Below are 26,321 nucleotides of genomic sequence, written 5' to 3' on the forward strand. Positions count from 1 at the left end.
AAATTCTACGAGAATTCCGGGCTCTGCTAATGATGAAAAGATCAAGTTAACAAGAAGGTCATGTACAAAGCACACTTTTAAGGTGCAGTGAGTTCAGGTATTTCTTCGAACGTAGCTCGCTGAGCACTGAGGGGATACCTCGAAAACCGAATTTCGCAAATTGCGGGGATCTTTCTCTTTTACTCCAATGAAGGCGTACTAATTAGAGTGACAGAGAAAAATGCCTGCAATTTGCGAAATGCGGTTTTCGCGGTAGCCCCTCTGAGTGGACGAGAGTGCGTGCCCGAGACGACGGATATCATTGTTATTTAATTGTTTAATAAAAAAAACAGTAATCGATGAGTTCAATTAAAAAAAAATGGTGCGTTCTAGACCTGTTCGTAATTTTTCAAATAAATTAAGTTACCAGATAAAGGCCTCAAAATTGCTATTCATATTTCTTGGCAACCTTATTAGGATCTGAAAAACCCTATGATTTATCAATAACAAATTAAGGTGCTTAACATATATTATTTTGTACGTATTACAAATTAATCCGAAAAACGGAGTTTGTCGAATATTGCTTGGTAAGCAGTAGCACTTAGATTACTGACTATAATTTCTTTAATGTTATATTTACCTATAATACCTTATGCACTAGTAACCCTTGCTCAACAGTAGGTAACCCTAAGTACAAATGTGTGCAAATATTTATGAAAATAAATTGATGTACTGGGAGATATCAATATCACTAATGATGTGATCATGCTTCTCTTGCTGGTAAGTACCTCAGTAACAGAAGAGGCATTGTTATCAGCCCTCGTTTTTAAGCCGCACAGGGAAGGGAAGCGCTAGACAGAAGAGTCACTTGTGGGGGAGATAGTGACTCGTTTCGAAATTCTTGTCTGTGATTTCGAGACCTATATACTGAAGAAGACAAATTAATTTAAAAATGTAAGTGTCTGATGAACTTGTAATAAATAACATATTATATGCAACTATTTCAGTAACAAGACATTAGGTAATAATATTTCGAATAGTGGTTTGCCGGATTATTTTTACTAATCACTACATAGTATAAAACAAAGTCGCTTCCCGCTGTCTGTCCCTGTGTATGCTTAGATCTTTAAAACTACGTAACGGATTTTGATGCGGTTTTTTAAATAGATAGAGTGATTCAATATAAAGGTTTATGTATAATTTGTTAACCCGTGCGAAGCTAGTGGTGGGTGGCTAGTTTTAATAAAAATGTTAAATCAATATTGAGCCTCTCATTAGACTCATTACCTTGAGACGTTTAATCGACGATGATCAAGATAGTCGATCGTGACGTGAATCACAAGATATAGTGATATAGTAACCTAGTGAGGTTCGATAGGTTTTTAAAAATAGAATTAACGTTAATATTGTGTGTGTGTGTGTCCCTCTAACTTTGGAATCAAATATACGACTTTAATTAAACTAACATGACTCAATTTACTTATTACTACGATTACAAACTGTATATGTGAGTACCTATGTATTTACATATACCTTGTTGCTTTATTGAATATCCGATATTTCAGCACAGTTGCAAATTTCATTATTACAGAGTAACTGTTTTATTGTGAGGCTTAATTTTACGAAAGATTCATTGAGTATATAAGAAGTGTAACATTTTAGAAATAAGTTTTTGGCAAAAATTTCATTTTTGGTACAAGCTTTTATCGCTGACTGTACTTTTCTTACGACAGACAACTAATACTCATCGAGACAATTCTAAAAACCCCTAACACAATTAGGTTGCGTTGTTTCATCACAGAGTTCCTATGGCCACCTCCTGTCTCCATCATCAGATCAGCTCGATGGTACCATAATATTGCATTGTCACCCGACTTACATGTCTACAATTCTAAAAACCCCTAACACAATTAGGTTGCGTTGTTTCATCACAGAGTTCCTATGGCCACCTCCTGTCTCCATCATCAGATCAGCTCGATGGTACCATAATATTGCATTGTCACCCGACTTACATGTGTATGCAAAATTTCAGCTCAATCGGAAACCGGGAAGTGGATCAAATTTAACTTGCAAGATTCCATTACATAGTAATATACAGGTCGACCTAATAAAAGCGTGTTAATAATTGTGTCCTCGTTTAATAGATTTGACACGTCTTCACGTTCTACCTTTTTTTCTGCTCTGCTTTTTACGCATATAGTGTATAATAGTGTCACTACTACTGACTGCGTTCTCAATCCAAACATCCGCTGATAATCACGTCACACAAGTTACAGTATCAACTAGTGCATTTTTGTCGTCATTGGATGCCAGACATCAGGCTGTTAAAACCTATTTTCCTAGTCGAATTTCAGTAAATAAAAACTGTATTTTCTGTGAATTTGTCAACACACACTGCCGGGCGCCTATTATTTCATTTTATTCTAATAATTAAACATATTTCAAAACATCATTTTTAGGCCAAGTAATACTACTAATAGCACTGTATAATATATGTGTGCGTTAGTCACTCATATTTAGGAGCCAGTGAAAAGGATGACCAACCCTTTGTAGTAGAATTCCAATACCGAACGAATCTATAGAAAGGCCTGTGCAAGGGACACCCTATTGTAATACCTCCCTCTGTACAGTCAACACGAATACTTCAGCATAGATCAGTTTTATTCAAAAACTTATATAGGTACTCAACGAGATCTGACGTTTAATAAAGGACTCATTTAACTTCCTTAACTGTTTTTACAAAATCATATATATACATACCTATTTATATATTGTAGGTATTTGAAACTACGAATCTAAAATCGAAATGTATAACATTATTATACATTGTACAATGAACTTCATATCTAAAATATTTTGTTTGATATTAATAAGAATAAGGTCCAAATAATACGGTTAGCAATCGGTTCGACAGTGTGTTGACGCTTTAGATTTGGGCTTGGCACCAACCTCAAACATATTCAAAATAGTTGCTAGTGCATAAAAAAGGGATAATATTATTTTATTTTGTCCTTTTTGAAGTCGGTTTCACAAAAGGTTAATTTTGTCTTGTAACAGTTTGTTACTGTAGGAGGTTACGGTTCTAACCTAACCTAACTTAATTCTTGGTAGCATAATTATAGCAGTTACTTCGTGTGGGGTGTCGCAGTGTCGCACTTTTTTTACTTAGCATTATGTAACTGTTATTGGGATACTACACTAAAATAAACATGTAAATATTAAATTTTTCCACGCTAACTTTTGACACCGACTGTACGTATTCCAGGCTTGACCCCGCTTATTGTGAAGCCTCGCTAGCAAGATTATTTAATTTGACCCGATAATACTCCTCTTATAAGTAATAATGCCTATAAAAAAAATAGGTACATAGAAATTTCATAAATTAGGATTAAGAATATCTTTGGCTTCTTCAGAGCTATCAAAAGACTTGACACGTTAAATTTCTAAAAGTAGCTTTTGACGACAACAACGACAAAATAAATTAATTTTGTTAGATAGAGATAGATAGAGAATAGCCACTAGGAATTTACGTTGTAGCAAACAACAATGAAAATAAACGAATATTTTGAGGTTTGTTGATATAGGTATTATATTCAGCAAAGTTTTTGAGTCCATACTTAAATTGTGAATATAAATATTCGATTTCATCATCATCATTTGGACCTTTATCCATATTTGGGGTCGGCCTTCCTTGTTCTAAGCCTCCAGGTGGCACGGTTCCTGGTTAGGTTCTTGTCAATATTTTGTTCTTTGAGGTCTTTTTGGACCGTCGTCCACCAAGTGGCGGGGGGCCTTCCGCTTCCGCGCTTCGTCGTCGGCAAGTATAAGGCTGTTTTGACGATATGGTCTTCGGGTCATCTTTGTATATGGCCGTACCATCTAAGGCGTTTTTCAACAACTTTCTCGTGAATAGGAGCTACTTTAAAGCTGCCTCTGACTTTATCCATATAAATATTCGATTTAATTTTGTATATGTACCTATTTATTTTTACCTTAACATTTGTTTAGGCCAGGGATCGGATACCGGTATTTTTTGTATGGGAACGGAAACGGTATTTTTTCGTTCTATGGTAATTACTTCATTTCTAATTGGGCAATCTAATAATACGAAGTCGTAACCTAAAAACACAACTGAGTCCCACATTTCGAGTATAAAATAATTCGAAAAATATGGTTATTTCTAAGTTTTTGCAAAAAACCGGTTCCGATCCCTGGTTTAGGCATTCTTAACCAATCATCATTAATAAAAAATAATAACATTTAGCTATTATTACAAGAAGTGTCATTTAATAATCTATAATAAAACAAGAATTTAATTATCCACTACAGATCGTTGTAAGTATAATTATGACTAAGTTAAGATATTTTTAATTGGTGGCAAAAGTGCTTTTATTGAACAGGGTACGATACAATACGATAAATAAGAAACAGATAAAAACAAATGCTTTTTTATGTAAACTGTTAAGTACACTAAAACTTAACAGTTTACATTAAAAAAAAAAACAGAAAATCGGTTCTTAACAGCTTTTCCCTACATACTATAAAAACTACTTTTAGGTATAAATAACCGATTCATAAAAAAACCAAGCACATAACTTATAAAGCTAGGTTTACACAATACACACCACATAACTTATAAAGCTAAGGTAACCTACACAATACACCCACCCTACCTTGTGGCATTTTCGCATCAAAAAACGTTAGCAACGCGTTTTGAATTTGGAAAAGTGTATTGATTTTAGTCCCCTTCGTTTAAGACATGGGGTGGTATAGGGACTGTCAATATGCTCTCTGCCTTTAAGGGCTAAAACGCAGCAAACATGCCGATTCTATATGTATGGAGAGCGTCGCTTCGCCACTTTTTATGAATAGAGGTGAAGCTAAGTACTAAACGCTAATTTTGGACTGTGCCAGTGTTAGCCTCAATAGGTGGCACTTTTATGATTAGATTAGATTAGATTTATTTATTTCATAACATATGATTACAATACCAATTACATTAATGTCAATTTATAAGAATCTATATTGTGATCGTCAGAAATACATTTAAATAATAGCAAGATAATCCAAATAAATTCATAATATGAAAAAAAAAATCACCTGAGAAGGATCGTCAAATAAGATCGTCGTATGAGTAGATGCTTAGTAAAAAAGATCACAGTATCTGCAACAGATGGTACCAGGTTATTTATTGGGCATTTGTATTTAACGTTATACCCCTTACTCGCATTTTAGATTTTTATATTATTTAAGTACTCACGTTCTTTCAAACTTAATAGGCACGAGAAAAAAGTCTCCTTAAAATTTCACACATTTTTGGTTTGACCGATTTGTTACCTACTATCATAGAAGGTTTTATTGAAAACGTAACCAAATGCACCAAAAAATTAGGGACATTTGATTTTCCGGTAAGAATAATCTCGTGATTCAATGTCAATGTTTGATGTTGCTTCAAAGTCAACGTGAAGCAATATCAAACTCTTCTCTCTCGTTGTACAAATAACTACGAGTATTTCACGGATTCAAACTGTAAACATACTTCTTTATACATTGTGATACAAACTAATCGAAGAAAAAAAATACTTAGGGATTAAGACTCATTACTTAAATAAATACATTTCGGGAAAAAGTGTTTTTGATTCCCCCTATTTAACTGTAAAACACACATTTTAATCGAAATAATCCGAAACACAACCTATTACGAGCCCTAAGGCACCCTCCGACTATTCAATTTGAGCGGGTATGTTTGAATCAATTTCCCGGTCGGCTTGCCGCGCTGGGTGCGCGGGCCGCGATCGTGCGTGCAGTTTTTACTGCCGTAAGACGCGTTTGCAGGATCATGGTGAAAAAAGTGAATATCAAAGGTGTCAAAAACCCGAATAGGAAAAAAAAATTAACTTATTTTCACGGCTCATTCACTCGTACTCAAGTAAGCGGGAAGTGTTTGACAATGTGTAATTTTATGTAATGGAATATGTAAAAGTATATCAGGCGTATTCTAATTTAAATTATCCTATAGTGAATTCGATCTGGATTAGATATGGATCGAATTTTTATCAAAATTAGAATACGCCTGTTAGTGTTATATTGATAAAGTGGGAACAGTGTAAAAAATAATAAAAATAAAAATTAGTTTACTTTTATTACTCCGTGACCATATAATATGGAAGGACGAACATAATAGACCTGTCAACTACCTATGTATGAAGTTAACATTAATTTTATTGAAAATGTAATCAGTATTTCATTAAATTCAGTTCGTATGAATTATAGTTAAATGCTAACAAAGTTCATCACGTTATACTTTTTCCCTAAATATACATAAAGCTGGCTTGGTAAATAATCAATTCTAAAATACCACAAATCAGTCTGGACTAGGGCTTCCAAATACCGGACTTCTCACAATACCGGTATTAATACCGAAACTGTCTTCATCAATACCGGGATCCCGGGATCCCGGTATTGGATATGAATCGCTTAAAAATATATAGTTTTATTAAAAAGGGGAATTAGAAAGGCTCACTGGAATACCAGATATATCCTAAAAGCTATTACAACAATAAACAATCAATGCCGCCATCTGCAATAATTTTATTTCACACTCCAGGTTGGCAATAATTTTATCCAATTTGTTGACTTCGCCTCACCAGTCACATTTGTAGTCCAACTTAACCAACCAGACAAATTTTTTTCAAATTTCCGTCAAAATTGTTTTGCCATTATTACATGTTATCCTTGCTCTTTCGTTTTATTTTTTGATAAAATTATAAAAACTAATTATGTCACTATTATCATATTCATCACTCGCATAACTTCAGGATTCATCCACCACTAACCACCAAATATTTATCTGACGCATTAGGCAGCGATCTTGTTTCAATAATAAAATGCGGACTAGAGACCAGTTAGAGTTAGACCAAGTAAAGTCTGCAACGATTTTGATAGCATACGTAGTACCAGTACGCAGTGGAAGTGTTATTTGTACGTCATAATTTCATAGAAGCTTGACGTTTAATATAACACTTGCACTGCGCGTGCTATCAAAATCGTTGCAGACTTTTCTTGGTTTAACTCTAGATGCGTCTGACGTTTAGTAAGCTTTTTGATACAGCCGAATTTAATGGATTTAAAGGGTTTTTACTGCGTATTTCCCTCATTTGTTTAAATACCGGGATCCCGGTATTGCCCTTAAAAATACCGGTATTGAAAAATGCGTTTAAAAAGGCGGGATCCCGGGATCCCGAAATACCGGGATCCCGGTATTGGAAGCCCTAGTCTGGACGTGATACCCTCACTCGAAGAGATATACCTATTTCTTATACCTACTCAAAATATTAGACAACCGCAAGTTTGTTTTCTGACGGGCAAGACATACTATATCCTCGCTTACCCTCAGCCGAAGTTGTGTCGTTGATGTTAGGTGTAATGAGCCTTAATTAACGAATTTTATTATTATTTACTTGTACCGTTATTACAATCAGAATACGTCTCAAGGGGTCGTTTAACTGCAAAGACATCCGGTGTAAAAACCATTTTCTGAAAATGGTTAAAATAAGTTATTAAACAAAAAAAATGCTTATCTATGAAATAAATCCCCAGTGGAAGGCTTTATCTGTGATATTTACGATTGGACAATACGGGAGCGTTGCCAGGGCAAATATTTAGGCCTTTTGTTCATTTATTGTTTGTTAAACAGCGCTGCTACCTATTTCAGAGTTGCACTTTAATCCTGTAATGAAATTGGAGCAGGCATTTGTATAAATTTAACGTCATAGGTATTATGGTTAAATCCAAAACTCTTAAAAAGTAAAGAGTAGTAGTAGACGAGTGTATTCAATGTACTTACAGACCTACAATAAATTCGACCAAAAGGTGCTGTTTTGCTTTCGGAAGTGTTGCATATACAATGTAATCCCCGTGGCCTTTCCGCGTTATGATGTGCGCAACGGGGAAGGAGCAGAGACCTTAATTATTTATTTTATTTATTATTTATTTATTTAACAAAATACAGAGTTACTCTTAACTATAGTCATAGCCCCGCAAAACTCAACAATGAGTTTGACTGTGGGGTCATTAGTGCATACGCTTTTCGTTTGTATTGGTCTTTAGGCTAATATATAGTTCCTTTGCAACAATTGCAACATTTCGCCGGTAATTACATCTGTCGCATGGATGTATAGTTCGTTTTTTTAGCATTAGGAAAAAGTTAAACAATCTTGACGTGCCTTTTATTGAAGAACACTTTTGAAAAATAAATCACGGCAAATATGTAACAATTATGAATCATATACGATTATTTACATTCTTTTGGTTTCATAAGTTATTACTTATGTTACTGATACTGTTACTGATATTTAAAAAGCGTTCGCGTAGTCTTTATCTAATGCTAAAATAACCAACTTTAAATAGACGTGGCTCCTTGTCGTCCACTATAGTTCGTCGTAGCTATATCTATGAGGCATATTGTATTGATTGTCGTTGCCACTGCTACGGCATTCTGCTCGACCGCCCATAGAACATGGCCTGGCTATCGGTATTTATACTATATCGATATTGAGAATGTATTTATTTGGATAGTTATTAATAATGATAGTATAATTAAAATGGTACAAAAAGTATACATCGTAGTGAATCTATGCTTTTAATAACTACAGTTAAATATGCAGTGTTATAGATGCAGTATCACAGAACATAATAAACCTGGGTTATATAAGTAGCCAGCCAGAAAAACTAATTTAACGACATGATAGGTATTGCAAAATTTTGTTACTATGTAGTTACATTCATAATCATTCTATATGTAAGATAATATATAGAAAAGTTGTTACATTCCTATGTAACATTCCTATGTAATATTCCTATGTATATAAGCTAAGTGCAATCTTGGAGACGGAGCGTTGCTCGGGAAATACAAAAAAAAATTCAAAAATGTGCGTTTTTCCAGAGATAAGATTTAGTAAGATCGATTTTTCTTTCCCGAAAATCCTCGTTTAGCAAATTCGATCGAAATCGTTAAAGCCGTTTCTTAGATCCCCGAAATATATAAATAAATATTATATATACAACAATTGCTCGTTTAAAGGTATAACATTAGGGGGGTGTCATTCTGAATTCCTAACAACGTTTGTCCTAAAGTCACTTGCCCTAACTGGTTTGTCCTAAGGGGCACATGCCCTAACGATCAATTGACATAACGATTATTTTCCATAATGTAAGGTTCTGAAAAATGGTTAGGTTTTAGAACTTGCTGCCACAAAAGTGGGTTAGGTTATCATGTTATCAAGTAGGTTAGGGTTAGAACTGCGACCGTCGATAAAAAGAAAATATACTTAATAACATTAGGATAAGTAATCAATAATTAGGGAAACCAAAATTAGGGTTTTTAGTGTTAGGACAACTGATCATTATGACAAACAATATTAGGGAAGGCAATGATAGGAAAAAATACTTTAGGGATTCAGATATAGATTCAAGATTAGGCAAGAGTATCCATAATTTAATTTATCGATATAGGACCTATACCTGTAATAAAATTTTGTCCCCTAAATTCCGAGGTCTGGTTATCACTGTCTCAAATTTGACAGTCATAGATAATAATAGCAATGTATTCTTAATAAAACCGTATACTCTTGTATTTCAGAAAACGGCACTCACGCTTCCCTCAACCAAATTGACGCGCCATCCAAATGATTGATTACTGTTTTTTTGTCTCGCCCAGTTATTTTATTGAAATTGATGGCTTGTTCAGTCTGCCAGACAGACGTTTATGCTGGGATCGAGTGATTTTCCTCTTGATAATGTATTGATAAAAAAACTTGATTACTTAAATGTTATAAAAAACACAGAACAAGGTGCATTGAGGTAACTTTAAAATAAATCGGAAATGGCTAATATCTATGAAGCGATTTCATAGTTTGGCAATAGTTATAGTACTTACGACAGTTTTGTAACTCTTTTCAAAGCCTGCACTATGGGGCTTCACTGAGTTCTCTTGTACGGTTTCCTCTAGGTACAATAATAAATATTTTATTGCCATCCAGCGAGGAAACGCCCTCGCTGGATAGCAATGCCAATGCGCTGAGCGAGGAACGAGCCGACCCTGCGATCATCAGTGGAACGGATGCGAAGATATTTTAGTTTGAAAAAGTTTCAGTGCCTCCGGCTCCTAAGTATTTATATACGTATGTATATCGTCGCCTAGTACCAATAATACAAGTTTTGATTTGTTTGGGGCTAGGTCGATCTGTATAAATAAGATTGTCCCAAAATGTTTATTAATTATTTATATTATAATTATGCTTGCTGCATGTTTTGGTGCATGTATAAAATATTGATCTGATAATTTTTTGACACAAAATAATTTTCAATAAATAAGAAAAAGGTTATAATAAGCTATAGGTACATTTTCAGTGCAAGATTTCTTGAATAGAAGTTGCTTAAGTAAAAAGTTGTCCTTCACGTATTCTTTTTTAATGCTTTTGGAATTCTTATTCATAACTCACAATAGTTGAATTATTCAATTGGACTATTTTATAGCTGGAGCACTAAATCCGGTGTAATAACTGCTAAAGTAATCAATCCAGACTGCGCGTAATTTACATCAGCCTGATGAATAAGGATCAGACAGCATTGCCCTGCGAGAATTGAGTACAAATTGCTTTTCTTTGAATTTGAACCACACGAACTTCTGACGGTAAATGTATATGTACTTTACTAAAATTTAATCTTTACTTTTGGTAACACTGACACGATCATATTTGTAACGCGATTCTGATTGTAATAACAAGTTACGATTTTGATCTGGATTATTTGTGGATAAGATCTATCAGTGTTAAAGTGACCATTCTTCAGGTCTTTTCATGCTTCATTTTGTGAATTCCTCATTATGCTAGAAAAAAATATGAAATAACACTATTACATTTTAAGAAATGCTTTAATTAAATAGTATTAATTTTGGATTACATTACTTTCTTAAAAAGAGTCATCTGGAGAAGCCAAAAGTACTTACATAAAAATAAATGCGAATCACATCTTGGTATATGGAAGAAGTCCAAAAAACTTTTCAAAATAATCTAAACTTAGCCGGGACGGTAAACTTCTACGCTACGTAAGTGAAAAGTTGCAAGCAAAATTACATTTCGTTAAAAATATATTTCGCTCTGTAGGGGTGGCAAAGGTAAGAAAATCAGGTGTTCCAAAAGTGCGAATCGCTAAGGGTAGCAGTGAGCAGTCTCAAACTCTTTTTAGCTGGAAAACAGAAAATGATTAAGTTACGTAAGTTTCTGTTTATCAAAATTTAGGGTGATAGGATCAAAATAATCCTTAAAGTTTCGTTGTATCAGAATGTCCATCCGTTCAGATATATTTTAATTAAATTTGAAATATAAACAAGTGTATTTTGAGAGTCACTTCTTAATAGTACTTGAAGTAAACCAACCAACAACATTTAATGGGGCAAACGAATTTGAATGACTATAGAAGCCTGACTAAAGCTCAAAAATGATCCCATAGGTATTGTGTTGCGGACAACTCGATTGCACACAGGCTGTATTTGACATTTTTATAACCACAGCGGCTTTTGGTGTTATAAGATGTTAGCCGATATGAACTTATTTATTTCACCGGTAAATTGCATTCTTGTGTGTTTAAGTAGTACATGAACAAGGTGGTAAAAAAATCAAAAAAAAAGAAAACGCGGTCCGACACGCATTGTTTCTATGACTACTTATCATTAAGACGCGGAATTCATAAGAACAGCGGTTAATGAAAATGGCAAAATTAAGTATTACAGTTCCCATTTCCCAAATTGATTTACATTCAAGAAAAGTCATGTGTCGTCCCTTGAACATTTCAATACAACCGTATGCAAACAACGGAGCAAACCAACAATGACTTTCCAGTGAAGTCTGCGTCTACAGTTGAATAAATGAACTGTTCATCTGAACAAACCATTGTCTTGTGCAATACGGGGTGCATCCTAACTTTGGGCATGAATCAATATTTGTGGGCCAACATTCGGAGAACTTTCATTTTGAGGTTTTATGTCGAGTCAAATTTGTTCGTTGATGGCAGGTTTGCGATGTTGTTACTTCGAAAGCTTGCTTGAAAAACTTAAACTTAATTAAAGTTAAAAAATGCACGATTATACAAGATTATTAATATTATATGTAAGAAATTACGCGATAAAAGAACAAGACTTAAACTGAAAATTATTATATCAATACCTAACCGAATCATACTATGCCGGGACTTCTATTTTTGAAAATGCATTTCTTTCGATTGAATTAATAGGTACCTTTACAATATCCTACAATTTTGTTGCTTTATACTTATATATTTGTAAAGAAAAGTCTAACTACTAGCGAATCTCTATAGATTATTGATTGTTATATATATGTGTGTGTGTATTTATCTGTTGTCTTTATGTGTTTTCAAGTAACAAGACCTCTGTTTTGGTAATATTGCTAGAAATTTAACAGTATATGTTATTAATGGCCCAGAGACACATCATAATTAAGAGAGTTCTTAAAATAACCACTTACTTATATGCTCCAGTTTGTCGATTAGTGTAGACCTGCAATGAAACGAAATATGATTACTGCAGTACTTGCAATAAATAGGGAAAGCGTGGCACGGAGTAGTTTGTAACACACTATTGCAGACTTGCACCAATTTCTACAGACATAATAATGTAAAATCAATGTCATAAAAATGTATTTCTGAGCTTTATCAGAGAGTAATAAATAAAAACAGTTTTAATAGGAGAATTGAACGGTAACTAAGAACAGATTAACAATGTTCTTAAGAATAAACACACCATTTATTGGCATATCTTATTAGTTATTAATTAACAAATGAACCACTAAATCTAAGAAGCTTACATAATTAATTCGCGCGTCTTTCTCCATACAGCACGCTGGCAAATTATGCGATATAGAATACAAGGCATTTCCTCGCCAAAAGCTCGCATTGCCTTATAGATGAGACATAGTTACAGGAATAAATTTTATAAAATTTATACAACATATAAAAGCATTGTTGTTAATCCTATCAGAGATGATTTATTTTTTGTTTATTTACTAACCTTGCATTCTAGGAGCCCAAGTCACAGGCATAGCCTAGTTTGGGATCCACCTGTGTCCATGTGTCTGTAAGATCGTTTTCTTTTGTCAATAAAAAAAAAATCTATATTCTATAACCATATTTTTTTAACGATAACGTACTATAGACGAATTTATCGCTATGAGGCATTATTAGCAACATTAAGAAATGTGTTCCTCTACCATCATTTTTACCCAGGTTCTAGGTAGTTAAATAGAAAAAGAATATATTATATTATCTAAAGCAAAAAAATATTGTATGCATACCAAATAGGTTGTAGGTGTTACTCATTTGAAATTAATTGTATATAATCATTCTTAAATATGAATGAATTTAAATTATTTGTAACAGAATGGGAGACCTCGTTTAACTAGAAGAATTATGTAAAATTTATTTTAATTTATACTTTAGCCGTCCACATATCGAAAATTGCCAACAAAAATGCAATTTTGATTTGTCAAAGTAAAGCTGCAAAATTCAATGGAATGCAGGGCTTTTTTTATAGACAGTGGACGGCTAAAGGATTCAACTTCAATTTATAGAATGTGAAAGTGACGTTGGCGTGTCTGCCGAGCAGTCTGTAAGGACATATAAGTCTCATCGGGGTTTTTAATCGGCTTACCGCTTCAGCGCGACAGCCACTCGAAAAAGCACCACTCAATGGGAATTATTATTAACTACAGTTACTTAGGCGAACAAACTTAAATTCTAAAAGTACATTAAAGCATTAGTAATTCAGCAGGACTATCGTAACGCTCATACAACAGTTTTCGAGTTACTCGTTATTAAAATTTTCTTTAATAAGTGTAAGTAGTATTAAGGAATATGTCGCCTAGCTAGGCGCCTCAGCAACTCAGCAAATTGTCGCGCACCTATTCGCGTAGTTCCTATTATACAAAAACAATTACATTTCGTAAGTAATTATTAAATATTTTGTAGTAGGCTCATTGATATCATCTTAATTTAGTTTATGTATAATCGTATAATTTTCCGCTTTGTAACGATTATGCCAATTTATGTGAAAAATGTAACTTTCTACCTAATTGAATATGAAATTTTAAATTACGAGGTTATTACTGAACTAGGTATTGTATCTAAGGTAGGTACCTACCTAATACACTTGGGTAATTGGCTGACTTAAGTGACGATTTTTAACAATAAATACCTAGTCCCCATTTTCCTCTCTGAAAATTGACATAAAGGAAAATATTTTAGTAAAATTTGATGTTTATAAACTATAGATATCGTGTCGTTTCGATTTAAAACACTCCCTTCGGTTGTGTTACAATTTATCGCCACTCGTTTCGAATTTCCTACTTTTCGCACTTTTATCGTACCTAATGTAATGAGTTAACTTCATCGTTCCTTATGAACCTATTATATTTATTAAAAGTTGGTAAGTATCTACGTAAATGAGAAGTGTTAAAAATGGCGACGTCTTCGTTCGGCGCGAGGACATACGCCGTTATAACCCCACATCCGTACCCTAACGAGAGATGAGCCAGAAACGCTGACACTAGCGTACGGTAATCACCCTGTATAAGCGCCGGTGTTAAGCTGCGCCCTTGAACATAAGCGGAGCGAGGTCAGAATAAAATAAAAATGATTTTAAAATTACGATGTTTTGTCATTAACTTCTCAAATACAATGATGGTGGCAAACAGGAATACGGCCCGCCCGATGGTAAGCGGTCCCGTTGGTAGCCCACGGATGCCTGTGACGTCAGCAACAGTGGTGTTTTACAATTATCGCACCTGTCACCGTGGTGAAATAGGAGCCAGACCAAAAGATGGAAACAAGCTGGGATTTTGTTGCAAAAGTTTTTTTTACTACTCAAATATACCTAATAAAATTGCATGAGATCAAATTGCCCTTTTCCTACAGCAGCTGCATTGCTGTTGCTTTCTCTAGTAATAGCCCTTTTCACGTCTGTTATATTTGGATTTAGTTATTGTAAAATATTTATAATTAAATTAAACTACATTATTGTGATTTTTTAACTAAAACCATAGAGAAAAAATTACATAGAGTGCTCACTCCATACATCAGTTTTAGTACATATTGAGATAAGACTTTCCGGTCGGTGCTACCTCTATTGTCAAGTAGCAGTACTGATAGTTCCGCTACTCGATGCTAGATGTAGACACTGAAATTAATAGTCTGAACATATGTATGGAGTGAGCACTCTTGTCTTACTATATTTCTCTATGCTAAAACATTATTTTTGTACAAACGGGAGAACCTCATCATTCGCTCACGATTATAACCACCTTCCCCTCTATGTGATCACACCCTAAACGAGTGAATCGCTCCGTATCAGCTAAACTCAACTTATCGCCAGAGGGTGCTTTGCTTCTTTATTCATTATTTGATCCCTGGAAACATCTGTCATCACTTTTCTTTACAAAACGATTAGAAGATATTAATCAGTTATAAATGAGCTTGACGTTTCGACAGATAAGTTTTCAAATATTTTGGAGAAGGCAATGATGATGCCTTTAGAATTTAATAAATTGAGACGACCTTTACATTTTGCGGTTTTTCGAATCAGGCCGACTCGAGTTTGTAATATTCTTACACCCAGAGTTACAAAACACAATGTTTTTCATCAACCTTGGGAAGAAAAAAAATAAGGGCTCATTTAGACGGCGTGCGAACTCGTATACGATTTTAGTTACATTGCGGACCATTGAGGTTACATCAATTCAGCCGACTGACCAAACGACGCAATGTAATCAAACTCGCATGCGAGTTCTCAGCCCGTCTAAATGAGCCCTTAAACAATATAATTCTTAAGAGTATAGGGGACGATCGATTCTCCATACAAACGTAATCCTCATTTGCCTTACTAGATATTGACATTATGGAAAATATTTTTGATGTATTTTAATCATAACTATGCCCGACCATTTTTTCCTATTTTAAATTTATTATTAAAATTAGAAGCTTTTAAAGTATGAAACCTGTTTTTAGCTCCTAAATCTTAAATTAATTTTAAAAAAATGACAAAAACTGGTGTTATCATTCGTCCGCCATATTGTAATTTTTTGAGTAAGACATCGATAGCACAAAGTTCAAAACCATCGCGCATCCAGCCACGATTGAAAATTGTGTAAAAATATCTTAATTGGCTATTAAATTGATCAAATAAATTAAACACTAAAAATAAGTTATTAACGTCAGTATTTTAAAAGTAAAACTCATTTATATCTACTTGGTTCGTATCAATTAGTGACTTAATATTTAAAAAAGCTATAACTCCCTCGAGAGGAGAATAGGCTGTATTCTCGTTTTCCAAATGGTGTTAAATCAATAGGCCCCGTGCATGAACTATAGGCGGCAGCACAGGAACTGTCAGATTTTTGGCGCGAAGCATAAATGTGTTGTTTATGCTTCCGATGTTGCCCACAAGATGGCAGAACCTAATATGCACAAGGAAACATATCGAAGAGAACAGTAGATGGTAGCACTTGCTTTGGCAATGTACGTGTGCACATGCACATATCTTTCCGATTCAGGCCACAACGGGGCAGACCCTCCAACGCGCACGGTCCCTATATAGAGACATACGCGTTGCCGACCTTTCAAAAACCTGTACGTGTACATAACAGTCCACACTTATTTTTAGAAATACTGCACTTAGAAAGGTATAGTTTCTAAAGGAAACCTGGGCAGGGAGTTCATTCCACAGCGAGAGCGTTCGTGGAACGAAATTCCTTTGAAACCGCTTCATGCTCGAACATTACGGTTTAGACTACGTGGATTTAATAAAATATTTTTGAATGCCATCTATGTTTCTCATATAATGTTAGTGGAAATACATAATAAATATTATAATTTTACTTCAAAACATAAATTAATAATTCTATGCTTACCTTTACACGACGAATATTTGTAATATATCCAAATAGGACAGAATAATCTTTCAAACTTATGTCACCTGAACAATATGAACACTAAAATTTCGCACAATCTCAAACGAGATTTTTAATCAAAAAGACTACATAAAATATAAAAAAACACACAACACAAAATAATTACAAAATTTTTAGTCACATTGCTCGGCCATTTATCTTACAACTGAAAGTTATGCGGGACGTCAGGATGCTTTTTTAAATCATGTTAAATGACATAGTGGCCAGTGTTTTCAGTAGAGGTTTAATGCCCAAAATCTTATTTTTTTTGTATACTGGGTCAACCAAATCTTGTCAGTAAATAGGAACATAAAAACTATACTCATCCTTTTCTTTTGGGTGCTAGTACTAGTGTTAGACAAACATAGTATGATTCTCTCTGTCTATGTTTGAAATCAAACAGACCTTTGACACACTATAGCATATTAGCAAATCTCATCGAAATCGTTGGAGCAGTTTCGGATATCCCCGAAATATAGGTATATATACATTGATATAGCTTAAGTCAGTGGGTATATAGAAGAATAGGGAATATTACGCGAAAGTCTGCGTAGGGGCCCCACATCAACACCAAGTAAACAATCTAAGGGTCTACCGCAAACGAGAGAGTCGACATTTTGTTATCTAACCTCTCTATCACTCTTGCATATTCGAGCGATAAAGAGGCAGATAGCTGAGTTTCGATTTCGCGTGTCCCGGTAGGCCCTTTGTAAGCAAACCTCCTTGATGTATCAATGTCATATTTGATTGTCTGTGAAAACTTGTTAAAAAAAAGTTTAAGGTACAGTATGTATAAGTTACTCTATGGTATACTTAAATCACTAGTGCTGCACTCTGGCGGCCAAACATTGCAGTAATACTCCCTATTGCTCGTTTAAAGGCCATGGATGCACCATAGACATAAATATAAGCATGGTTTTATTATTTATGTGATATGCACATTATTGCCTATGTAAACTGTTTGTAGCGGCTCTATTCCTGAGCCATATACTATGACCTATAATGCCAGTCGCGCGTGCATTTAGCTCGTACTTGTCCGTACATGTATATTGGCGCGAGCGAGACGACCGGGCGATTGACATCGTTTAAATGTCATGGCTCCTCTGGCTCCTCTATACGATGGGCCAACGCCGGCCACTCCAAGGGACGCAGCCATGCGGTAGAATGAGATAGCAATATCACTTGCTCCCTCTAACGCATAAATACGTCCCTTGGAGTGGCCGGCGTTGGCCCATCGTGTAGAGGAGCTATCACAATGTACGTTTGAATTTTATGTTCGCAATAAGGAATATTACGCAAAACTCTGCGTACGGGGCGCCACTAGCTCATACTGAGGGCCTACCGCGAAACAAGAAAGTAGAAATTTTGTTATCTGCCTCTCTATCACGCTTGCATATTCAAGAGCAAAGAGGCAAGGGATAAAGAGGCAGATAACGAAATTTTGAATTTCGCGTTTCGCGGTAGGCCTCTGTAAGCAAACCGCCTTGATTGATTGATACTCCCTATTCATTTATTACTATTTGCTGTCATGTTACTGACATTGTCATTCGGTTTCATTGGTTACATTTTCACTCATCTTTTTTATCTTAATTTTATTTAATTATTTGTAATGTTTCCTCGATCAAAAGAATATGTTATTGTAATTTTTTGGTTTTTGTGTGTTTGTGTGTTGAAATTGGCAGCAAAATTGATACAGAGGGTAGCATAAAAGTAGCTGCAGGTAAGTAGATATAGTTTGTCAAAGAACTGTTTCATTTCAAACATAGATAGAGAGAATCATATTATCTTTGTCTTACACTAATACTAGCACCCAAAAGAAAAGGATGAGTGTAGTTTTTTATGTTCTTATTTACTGACAAATTGGTTTGACCATCTACATATATATCTGCACCTTATGACTCTTTATATTTATTGTAATATTTGTCTTAGTCACGTTCATTCAGGTAGGTACAGACTCACATAAAGTTTTTTATAGCGTTTTTAATAATCTCAGTGTTTAAAAGTTTGGTCAGACTGTACCAAAGGTAAATTTTATGCTAAACCGTGCCTGGCAGGTAACTTGTTGAACATATTATTTATCACAAGATTTTGAAGTTATTATAGACTCTGCGCGGAAAGAGAAGAGTCGTGGAATGTATGGGGCCCAATACATTCCACGACTCTTCTCTTTCCGAACAGACTCTACCTACATATGAAACAGACATTTCAAAATTTAAATAAGCATTTACGTTTGCTGCATAAGCGGAACGTGAAGTTGTTAATCGCATTTTATCAAAGTCGAATCTTATTTCGACATTGTGAGAGCCTCATATCTGACCTGATTGCATCGCAAATTGTTCATGAATAAATAATATTGCAAAGAGCACTTAAAGAGGGTTGAAAACGACGGGAATTTGTGACATTAGAAACACGATGAAGTATTTATTTAAATATAAGATTAGCATGAGTCATGACAATAAGCTAATCTTATTTATTACGAATTTGAATAATGTGTTTCAACTTAATACATTTAGTGCCTCTGTGATTTTAATACATTTTCCTTAGAAATTGATACAAAAAATATTAGCTCAACTTGGGACGAGCTACGCTACGTGACCTAACTCCTGATTTGACTTTCAGCCTGATAGGTATGAATTTACTTATTACATGATTGAAATGAAAATCTTAGGTAAGTACGAGTATTCAAAATGGCTATAGCTTTTATTCGGATTGCACAAATCATTCTTTTACACACGATAACATTTATTAATGGTGATACAGTGTAGGTTGGAAAGTCGAACAATGATTATGATTACCCTTAATTCCAGTTACTTATATCGGCTATATCTCTTAGCTAAAAGCAGATCCCAGCAAATAAAAAAGACTAACAATCACCATACAACGAGAAATAGATGATATAATTGTTTATTTAATATTTTTGTTATTTGCGTACCTATGAAAACTGCCACTGCTATTATAGTCACAACTTCTTGTTTCCTCGAGAATAGGCTGTGACAGACGGACAAACAGACACACGAGTGATTCTAAAAGTTCAGTTTTATTTCTTTTGAGGTACGGAACCCTAAAAAGAATGGAAATGGAATAAAAATCGTCCATTTGATTGTGGTACCCTTGTTATTTCATGCTTTCTGTCGGATAGGACTATACTGCTAAGAACCCGGACCAATTAACCTTTTGGACGCCAATGACCGATTTATCCGCACCGCAGGTTCAATACCAAAGACCGATTAATCGGTCACAGACCACAGAGCAACATAGACTAACGGGCATATATGAATAAAGTTCAATTTCAGTTTTGACACTTCGGCGACGTGGCGTCAGCGTGACAGCTTTTGTGTTTGACACGGCGTCGAAAAGGTTAAGTAATTATTGTTTATGTCATAATAGCAATCCTAGCAGATGTAGTCTAACAGGAACACTGTTAAAATGCATCGATCGTAAAATAAATATGTCCTCAAATAATAACTAATTACTTCACCAATCGATTGATAAGCGTGGCGTCCATAACGATCGGTCAGTGCGTTGTGCCACCGTTTCCAAGTAACTGGCGGCCTCATCAACAATTGAACGTTATCGACCCTCGTCGTTGTATGGTAATTTTCTAGAGGCGGAGAAAAAGACATCGATAGGATATGGTAGCCTTGTATTTAATCGCATATAAAAAAAATCTTATATTATACTTAATCTAACAATGAAGGAAAGTTCAAGGAATGTATTTATACTAAATGGAAACTGAAACTACATAAAGTGCCATTTCGTTAAAATATGGGAAATATAATAAGCACAATCAAACCGTTGCACATTAAGCGCGAGCGGAAGTGTACTTTGTTAGGTACTTACCAATGTTAAACTGCGTCACAAGAATTTTATGAATTGGGACAATCGTGAGTAAATTTACGGCTTGGGGCGCCACTGTGGTCTATTTAAATGTCACTTTCAGTGCATACCTTATAAAAAAACCGGCCAAGTGTGAGTCGGACTCCGCACGGAGGGTAAAATAGAGCAAAACAAGCAAAAGAAACAAGCAAAAAAACGGTCACCCATCCAAGTACTGACCCCGCCCGACGTTGCTTAACTTCGGTCAAAAATCACGTTTGTTGTATTGTATGGGAGCCCCACTTAAATTTTTATTTTATTCTGTTTTTAGTATTTGCTGTTATAGCGGCAACAGAAATACATCATCTGTGAAAATTTCAACTGTCTAGCTATCACGGTTCGTGAGATACAGCCAGGTGACAGACGGCCGGAGGGACGGACGGACGGACGGACAGCGGAGTCTTAGTAATAGGGTCCCGTTTTTACCCTTTGGGTACGGAACCCTAAAAACGAATGTTAATTAATGTTTATTTAGAAAATTGTGCAATTTTTAGTCATTATAACAAATATAAATGCGATCAACATAAGTAGGTAAACAAACGTTATGAATTCTCTTAGTCCCGGCTAGTTTAACGTATTATTGCACTATTATATTAATAAATGGGATTTGGTATTTTTTACATTTTCCTTTATATGTAAGTCAATTTTTATCATATGAAAGTAAAATAATAAAATGTTATGTAAAAGTCAATTTGAGCTCTTTCAAATTATACCCCACACTTGACCTAGCAACTAGATTTTGAAAATTTTCCCTCTTTATGTTGGGCATTTTCCATAATTAATGAATAAAAGCATTTTCCATAGTTTATATTCATATTCTACTGAAGTTTAATTTTGTAATTGATATTGTAACTGAAGACGCCATGAATATCGTACCCTAGTTCATAAAATCAATACTAACTTTGTAGATGGATACTTTACAAATTACTCTGGGAACTTGAGCAGCTGAGACTTGTCACGGTTATATTTTAGACGCAAAGTTTATGTTTGACTTCAAATGTTTTGTTTTTGATGTAATAAAAAAATTATAACTCAATTTTAATTTGTCTATGTGCTTAATACAATCATTATAATGGATTTAGATGTAGACGATAAATTCGATTTATTAATTACTAAGTTAAAACGCGGACGGATGTACGAACGATTAGACGGAGATTTACTGCCGTATTCGAACTTCAAGATATTCACAAGAGACGACACGTACTAGATCCATTCTAGATAATAATAATAATTACGGCACCCTAGGCACAAATAAATAAAGATAATAATAACTCCACGGCCGACTTCGGCCACGGCGACTGCCGTCAACTCCGTTGCTGTCGCTGGTGTGCTCGCAAGTGGCTGATGTAGCCGATCTTGATAGAGTTAGATATCTATTAGATGTGAATTGGATCTCTAAGCCATATCTTGTGGAAATTGTTCAAGAGTATCTCCAGAATTGCGCAAATGTCAAATTTGACAGGTTAGATCTTAAACATATCATTATCGTATCATGGCCATGTCTAAAAGTTATCTAACAGATATCTATTTCAAAATCCGAGTCGGGCCCATCGAAACTAAAAGGGTTTCTATTTGACTACGGAACCCTAACAATACCAATGACATTTTAGAGATCTTTTTTGAAATACCTATTTAACGATATCCTACATCCCTTTGAAGGGTCGAAGTGAAAATAATAATTCATCCCCAGTACACAACGTGTGCCAGAGGTACTTACCGGAATTTATTTTTCCGGTTTTATTTTAATTACTTTTCAGGGTGGGTTGTATACCTAAGCCGAATATTAGTTTTTTTAAACTATTTCACGATCACTGGGTAAAGCCACGGATGGACATATGAACACACGTTCATGGCGAAACCATAAGACTTGACTATTAAAAGCTGAAAAGTACGGTAGATGTCGCTAAGGGTCCCCTAGACCCATAATATGGTGGAAAGATTTGCTGGCTATGGATGAGGTCTTGGTGGCTCAGATGGCAGAGCGCTGGAATATCGATCCAGAGGCCGTGAGTTCAAGTCTCATCCAAGACAGTAATTTTTCCACTTTTAAATTTATTCTAAGCTTAATAGCATCGGTCGCAGACGTTTCTGTTTGTAAAAAATTAAATAAGCTGAAAAGTGTTTTATAAAAGTATTCTCTTATATTCAATATGTTAAATAAAAACCTAGTTACTTACTTCTGTCATATTACTTGATACTTTTATCATATTTATTACCGATAAAAAAATATCCTTGTATAGTTATAATTCTAACTTCGTGACATGAAATCGGTTAAGTATCTGGATCGCGTCCAAAACAATTAGCGCAGCGGGGCTATAATGCCAGGAATTGGGCAAAACACTCTAAATTCTCTTAGTCCCGGCTAGTTTAACGTTAGCACTTGCTTATTTTGTTAGCGACTTGACTAACTTTTCTTTAACTTAGCGATTGGATAATTTCCTTGCGGCTTGTTCATTGTCGGTCTGATCATGGTAAATAGTAAATTACTGCAGAGGCCGGTTACTGTAATTGTGTTTATGTTATAGAATATTTACCTACATGAAAACAATGGCATATTCCAAATTACAAACTTATTATTTGTTCGTAAAAATAAAATAAAATTTTGTTCCAAATCCTAACATTACTGATACCTACATGGAGAACGACCAAAAAAAAACCTCCGTTTTATAATGTCTGCTTTTCAGGTGCAGCATTGACGGCAATCATTTGTTTTTATCCTAACATCAACTGAAGTAAACAAGCTTAAAACAATAGCAAAAAGCCATTTTCGTCACTGTGAAAGACAAACAAACTCGCAAATATCACGGAACCCGGTTACAAAATAAGCGATTCCGCGCGAATATATTGCATCATTAAACTGCAGGAGCAAAATAAAATGCGAACATGTGGGTGTGACCTCGAATAATTATATTTCGGGACTGCAATGTGAGACGCGTCCGCTGTGTCACTACGCGAATCTCGTAAATTTCTTGTTGAATTGGGCGCAAGACAATTGTGCGGTTTGTTTTTAACATATCTTTCACTACCTACTAGTGGCCAATGGAGTATTATTGTAATAACAACACGTAGCTCGCCTGTCACCAAGAATTTTAGGTTTATGGAGATCTAATTTGTATTTTAGAACACTGTACAACATGCCATTTAACATTTTCCAAAACGTTATTTATAAATCTGGCAGTCAATCAATTTATTTAATCAAGTAATTTATTTGTATCAACCAGAAATGTCACTTTTGACACTAACAGGTCATATCCATTATAAATTCCGATCAAAATCATAATCTGTTATTTCAAACAGAATACGTCTCTAGTATTTATGATTATTATATTTCATGCACAATGACATAATAATACCATTGAGTTTCAAATGTCCTATGTCTTTTGAATCTAGCGGTTCTTAAAATCTTTGGAAACTGCTAGCAACTCCTTGTTACAATAGCCCGTAAAGATATTAGATGCGGCGTCACTCTAATGCTTATGCGACATTTGGGTATTGAAATGGCAACAACGATCAAGGAACACGATAGAGACGCACGCGCAGAAATGCATTGACCTATGCCCCACGCAGATAACTCACCGGGTCAGACTGTGACCGCATCGATCGGTAGTGATAAAAATATACTGACCTGCTTACACGGCGGATAGGATAATTATCGTGCCTACGAGTTCGTTTTTTACAAGCTTTTATTTAGTTTCACCTGTCCTGTTGTCGGTAATCAAATTTTGCAAGTAAAATTTGATCCACTTCCCGGTTTCCGATTGAGCTGAAATTTTGCATACACATGTAAGTCGGGTGACAATGCAATATTATGGTACCATCGAGCTGATCTGATGATGGAGACAGGTGGTGGAACTCTGTGATGAAACAACGCAACCTAATTGTGTTAGGGGTTTTTAGAATTGTCTCGATGAGTATTAGTTGCCGGTCGTAAGAAAAGTACAGTCAGCGATAAAAGCTTGTACCAAAGTTGAATTTTTTGCCAAAAACTTATTTTATTTAAGAAGGATGTCTTTAATCATCAAGCCACTGTAAATATCAGATATCTAGTTTGTTGAAATTCCAACACTGTCATTGAACCCAGTTCCGATTAATATAGCAAGAAAATTGACCCTTTTTGACATTGTATTTAATACAAATGGATTCATCCAAAATCTTGTCAGTAATTTTGAAATAAAAACGTATATATCCTCTCACTACTAAATTTTTAGTTTATACAAAAAATGACATTCAATATAGAATGATTTGTCAGAAAAACTCCCAAATACTCGTGGTAATAACAACGATGTTTCCTATTTATTTTTCAATTAAGTACATATTTAAAAGTTAATAGTCAAATTTGAGTCAATAGATTAAAGAAAGCGATGCATTGTAAGTACCTTAGGTAAGTACCTAGGTATCAAAGTCAAAGTCAAAGTCAAAATATACTTTATTCATGTAGGCCTAGCAACAAGCATCTTATCGTATTATTAAGTAAAGATTATAAGCAATAAGTACCAAAATAGTTATTTAGGATACAAGTGCGGAAAAGAGGAAATTCGAACCGCGTGGCGATAAATTAAAACACGACCGAAGGGAGTGTTTTAAATCTGCACGAGTTGCCAATTACCTATTCGCACGTGTATCGTACAACGTTTTACAGTACATATGGCCCTTTAACCTTTTGACATTATACACGAAAAGTGCTATTTTACGCACTAGTGCGGGAAAATAGGGCCATATTATGTACTGTAAATATTATTTACAGGACATATGGCCCTATTTTTCTCGTTTCGAATTTCCTCTTTTCCGCACTTATATCGTAAATAACTATTTTGGATATTATATTTGCTTAAAATTAATGTTCTCCAGAAAAAAATAAAATTATATGTCTTACCGTCCACTATACAATCCACATCTAAAATCAGTGTTCACAAAACACATACGTACACCACACTAAACTACTAATTTGATAAACCGGGCACTAATCATCCTAATTGTGCAAAACTTTCAACCACGTGTTGCGTAAAATCCGCTGCAACAGCAGAACTCACGAAAACTTTCATACACTACCCGCGGCAAAACAATATGAAAAGCAAGTCGCGCGCTCGTATCCACTAGTAACTGACAACTGACCGGCCGTTAGATATTCACCCTATACTATAAACAATTTATTTTCATAGACTACGGACGCATCAAACACGTTCATCGATAGAACGCAAACGGTGGAAAAAGCTATTAGGCAGCCAATCGTCTTCATTTTTTTATCGACAATAATTATTCTAAATTTGAATTCCTGCCAATAGCGTGCGACATTCGGCTGTTTGTTGTTGAAACCGGCGAGTTTCAAAGCGGATGAGTAAACAGATAAACACTTGGAAAAATATTCAGTGTTTTCGCAGCGGTACGACTGAACGGCAATTTGGGATATTTTAGTTTTGGCAGCTTTTGATTTGGTATGGTTAATTGTCGGGG

General features: G+C 34.9%; 1 protein-coding gene across 7 annotated transcripts in view; it reads right to left on the reverse strand.

The window, feature by feature from the left end:
• The window catches only part of LOC134649232 (CUGBP Elav-like family member 1), a 358,172-nt gene extending 332,131 nt beyond the window's left edge, over nucleotides 1–26,041 (reverse strand). Inside the window, exons 1-2 of one of the 7 annotated variants that reach the window (XM_063503953.1) lie at nucleotides 25,744–26,022; nucleotides 12,522–12,553 (exon numbers count right to left, since the gene is read on the reverse strand). In XM_063503953.1, the coding sequence (XP_063360023.1) occupies nucleotides 12,522–12,553; nucleotides 25,744–25,790 (79 nt within the window). In that variant the 5' untranslated portion in view covers nucleotides 25,791–26,022. Of the gene's footprint in view, nucleotides 1–12,521; nucleotides 12,554–16,955; nucleotides 17,151–25,743 lie in introns of those variants that run through there. The other 6 variants (XM_063503961.1, XM_063503976.1, XM_063503969.1 and 3 more) reach the window with 6 other exon arrangements.
• Between the last annotated feature and the right edge of the window lie 280 nt (nucleotides 26,042–26,321).

The sequence above is a fragment of the Cydia amplana genome, chromosome 1 (genome assembly GCF_948474715.1).
Source record: "Cydia amplana chromosome 1, ilCydAmpl1.1, whole genome shotgun sequence".
NCBI lineage: Eukaryota > Metazoa > Arthropoda > Insecta > Lepidoptera > Tortricidae > Cydia > Cydia amplana.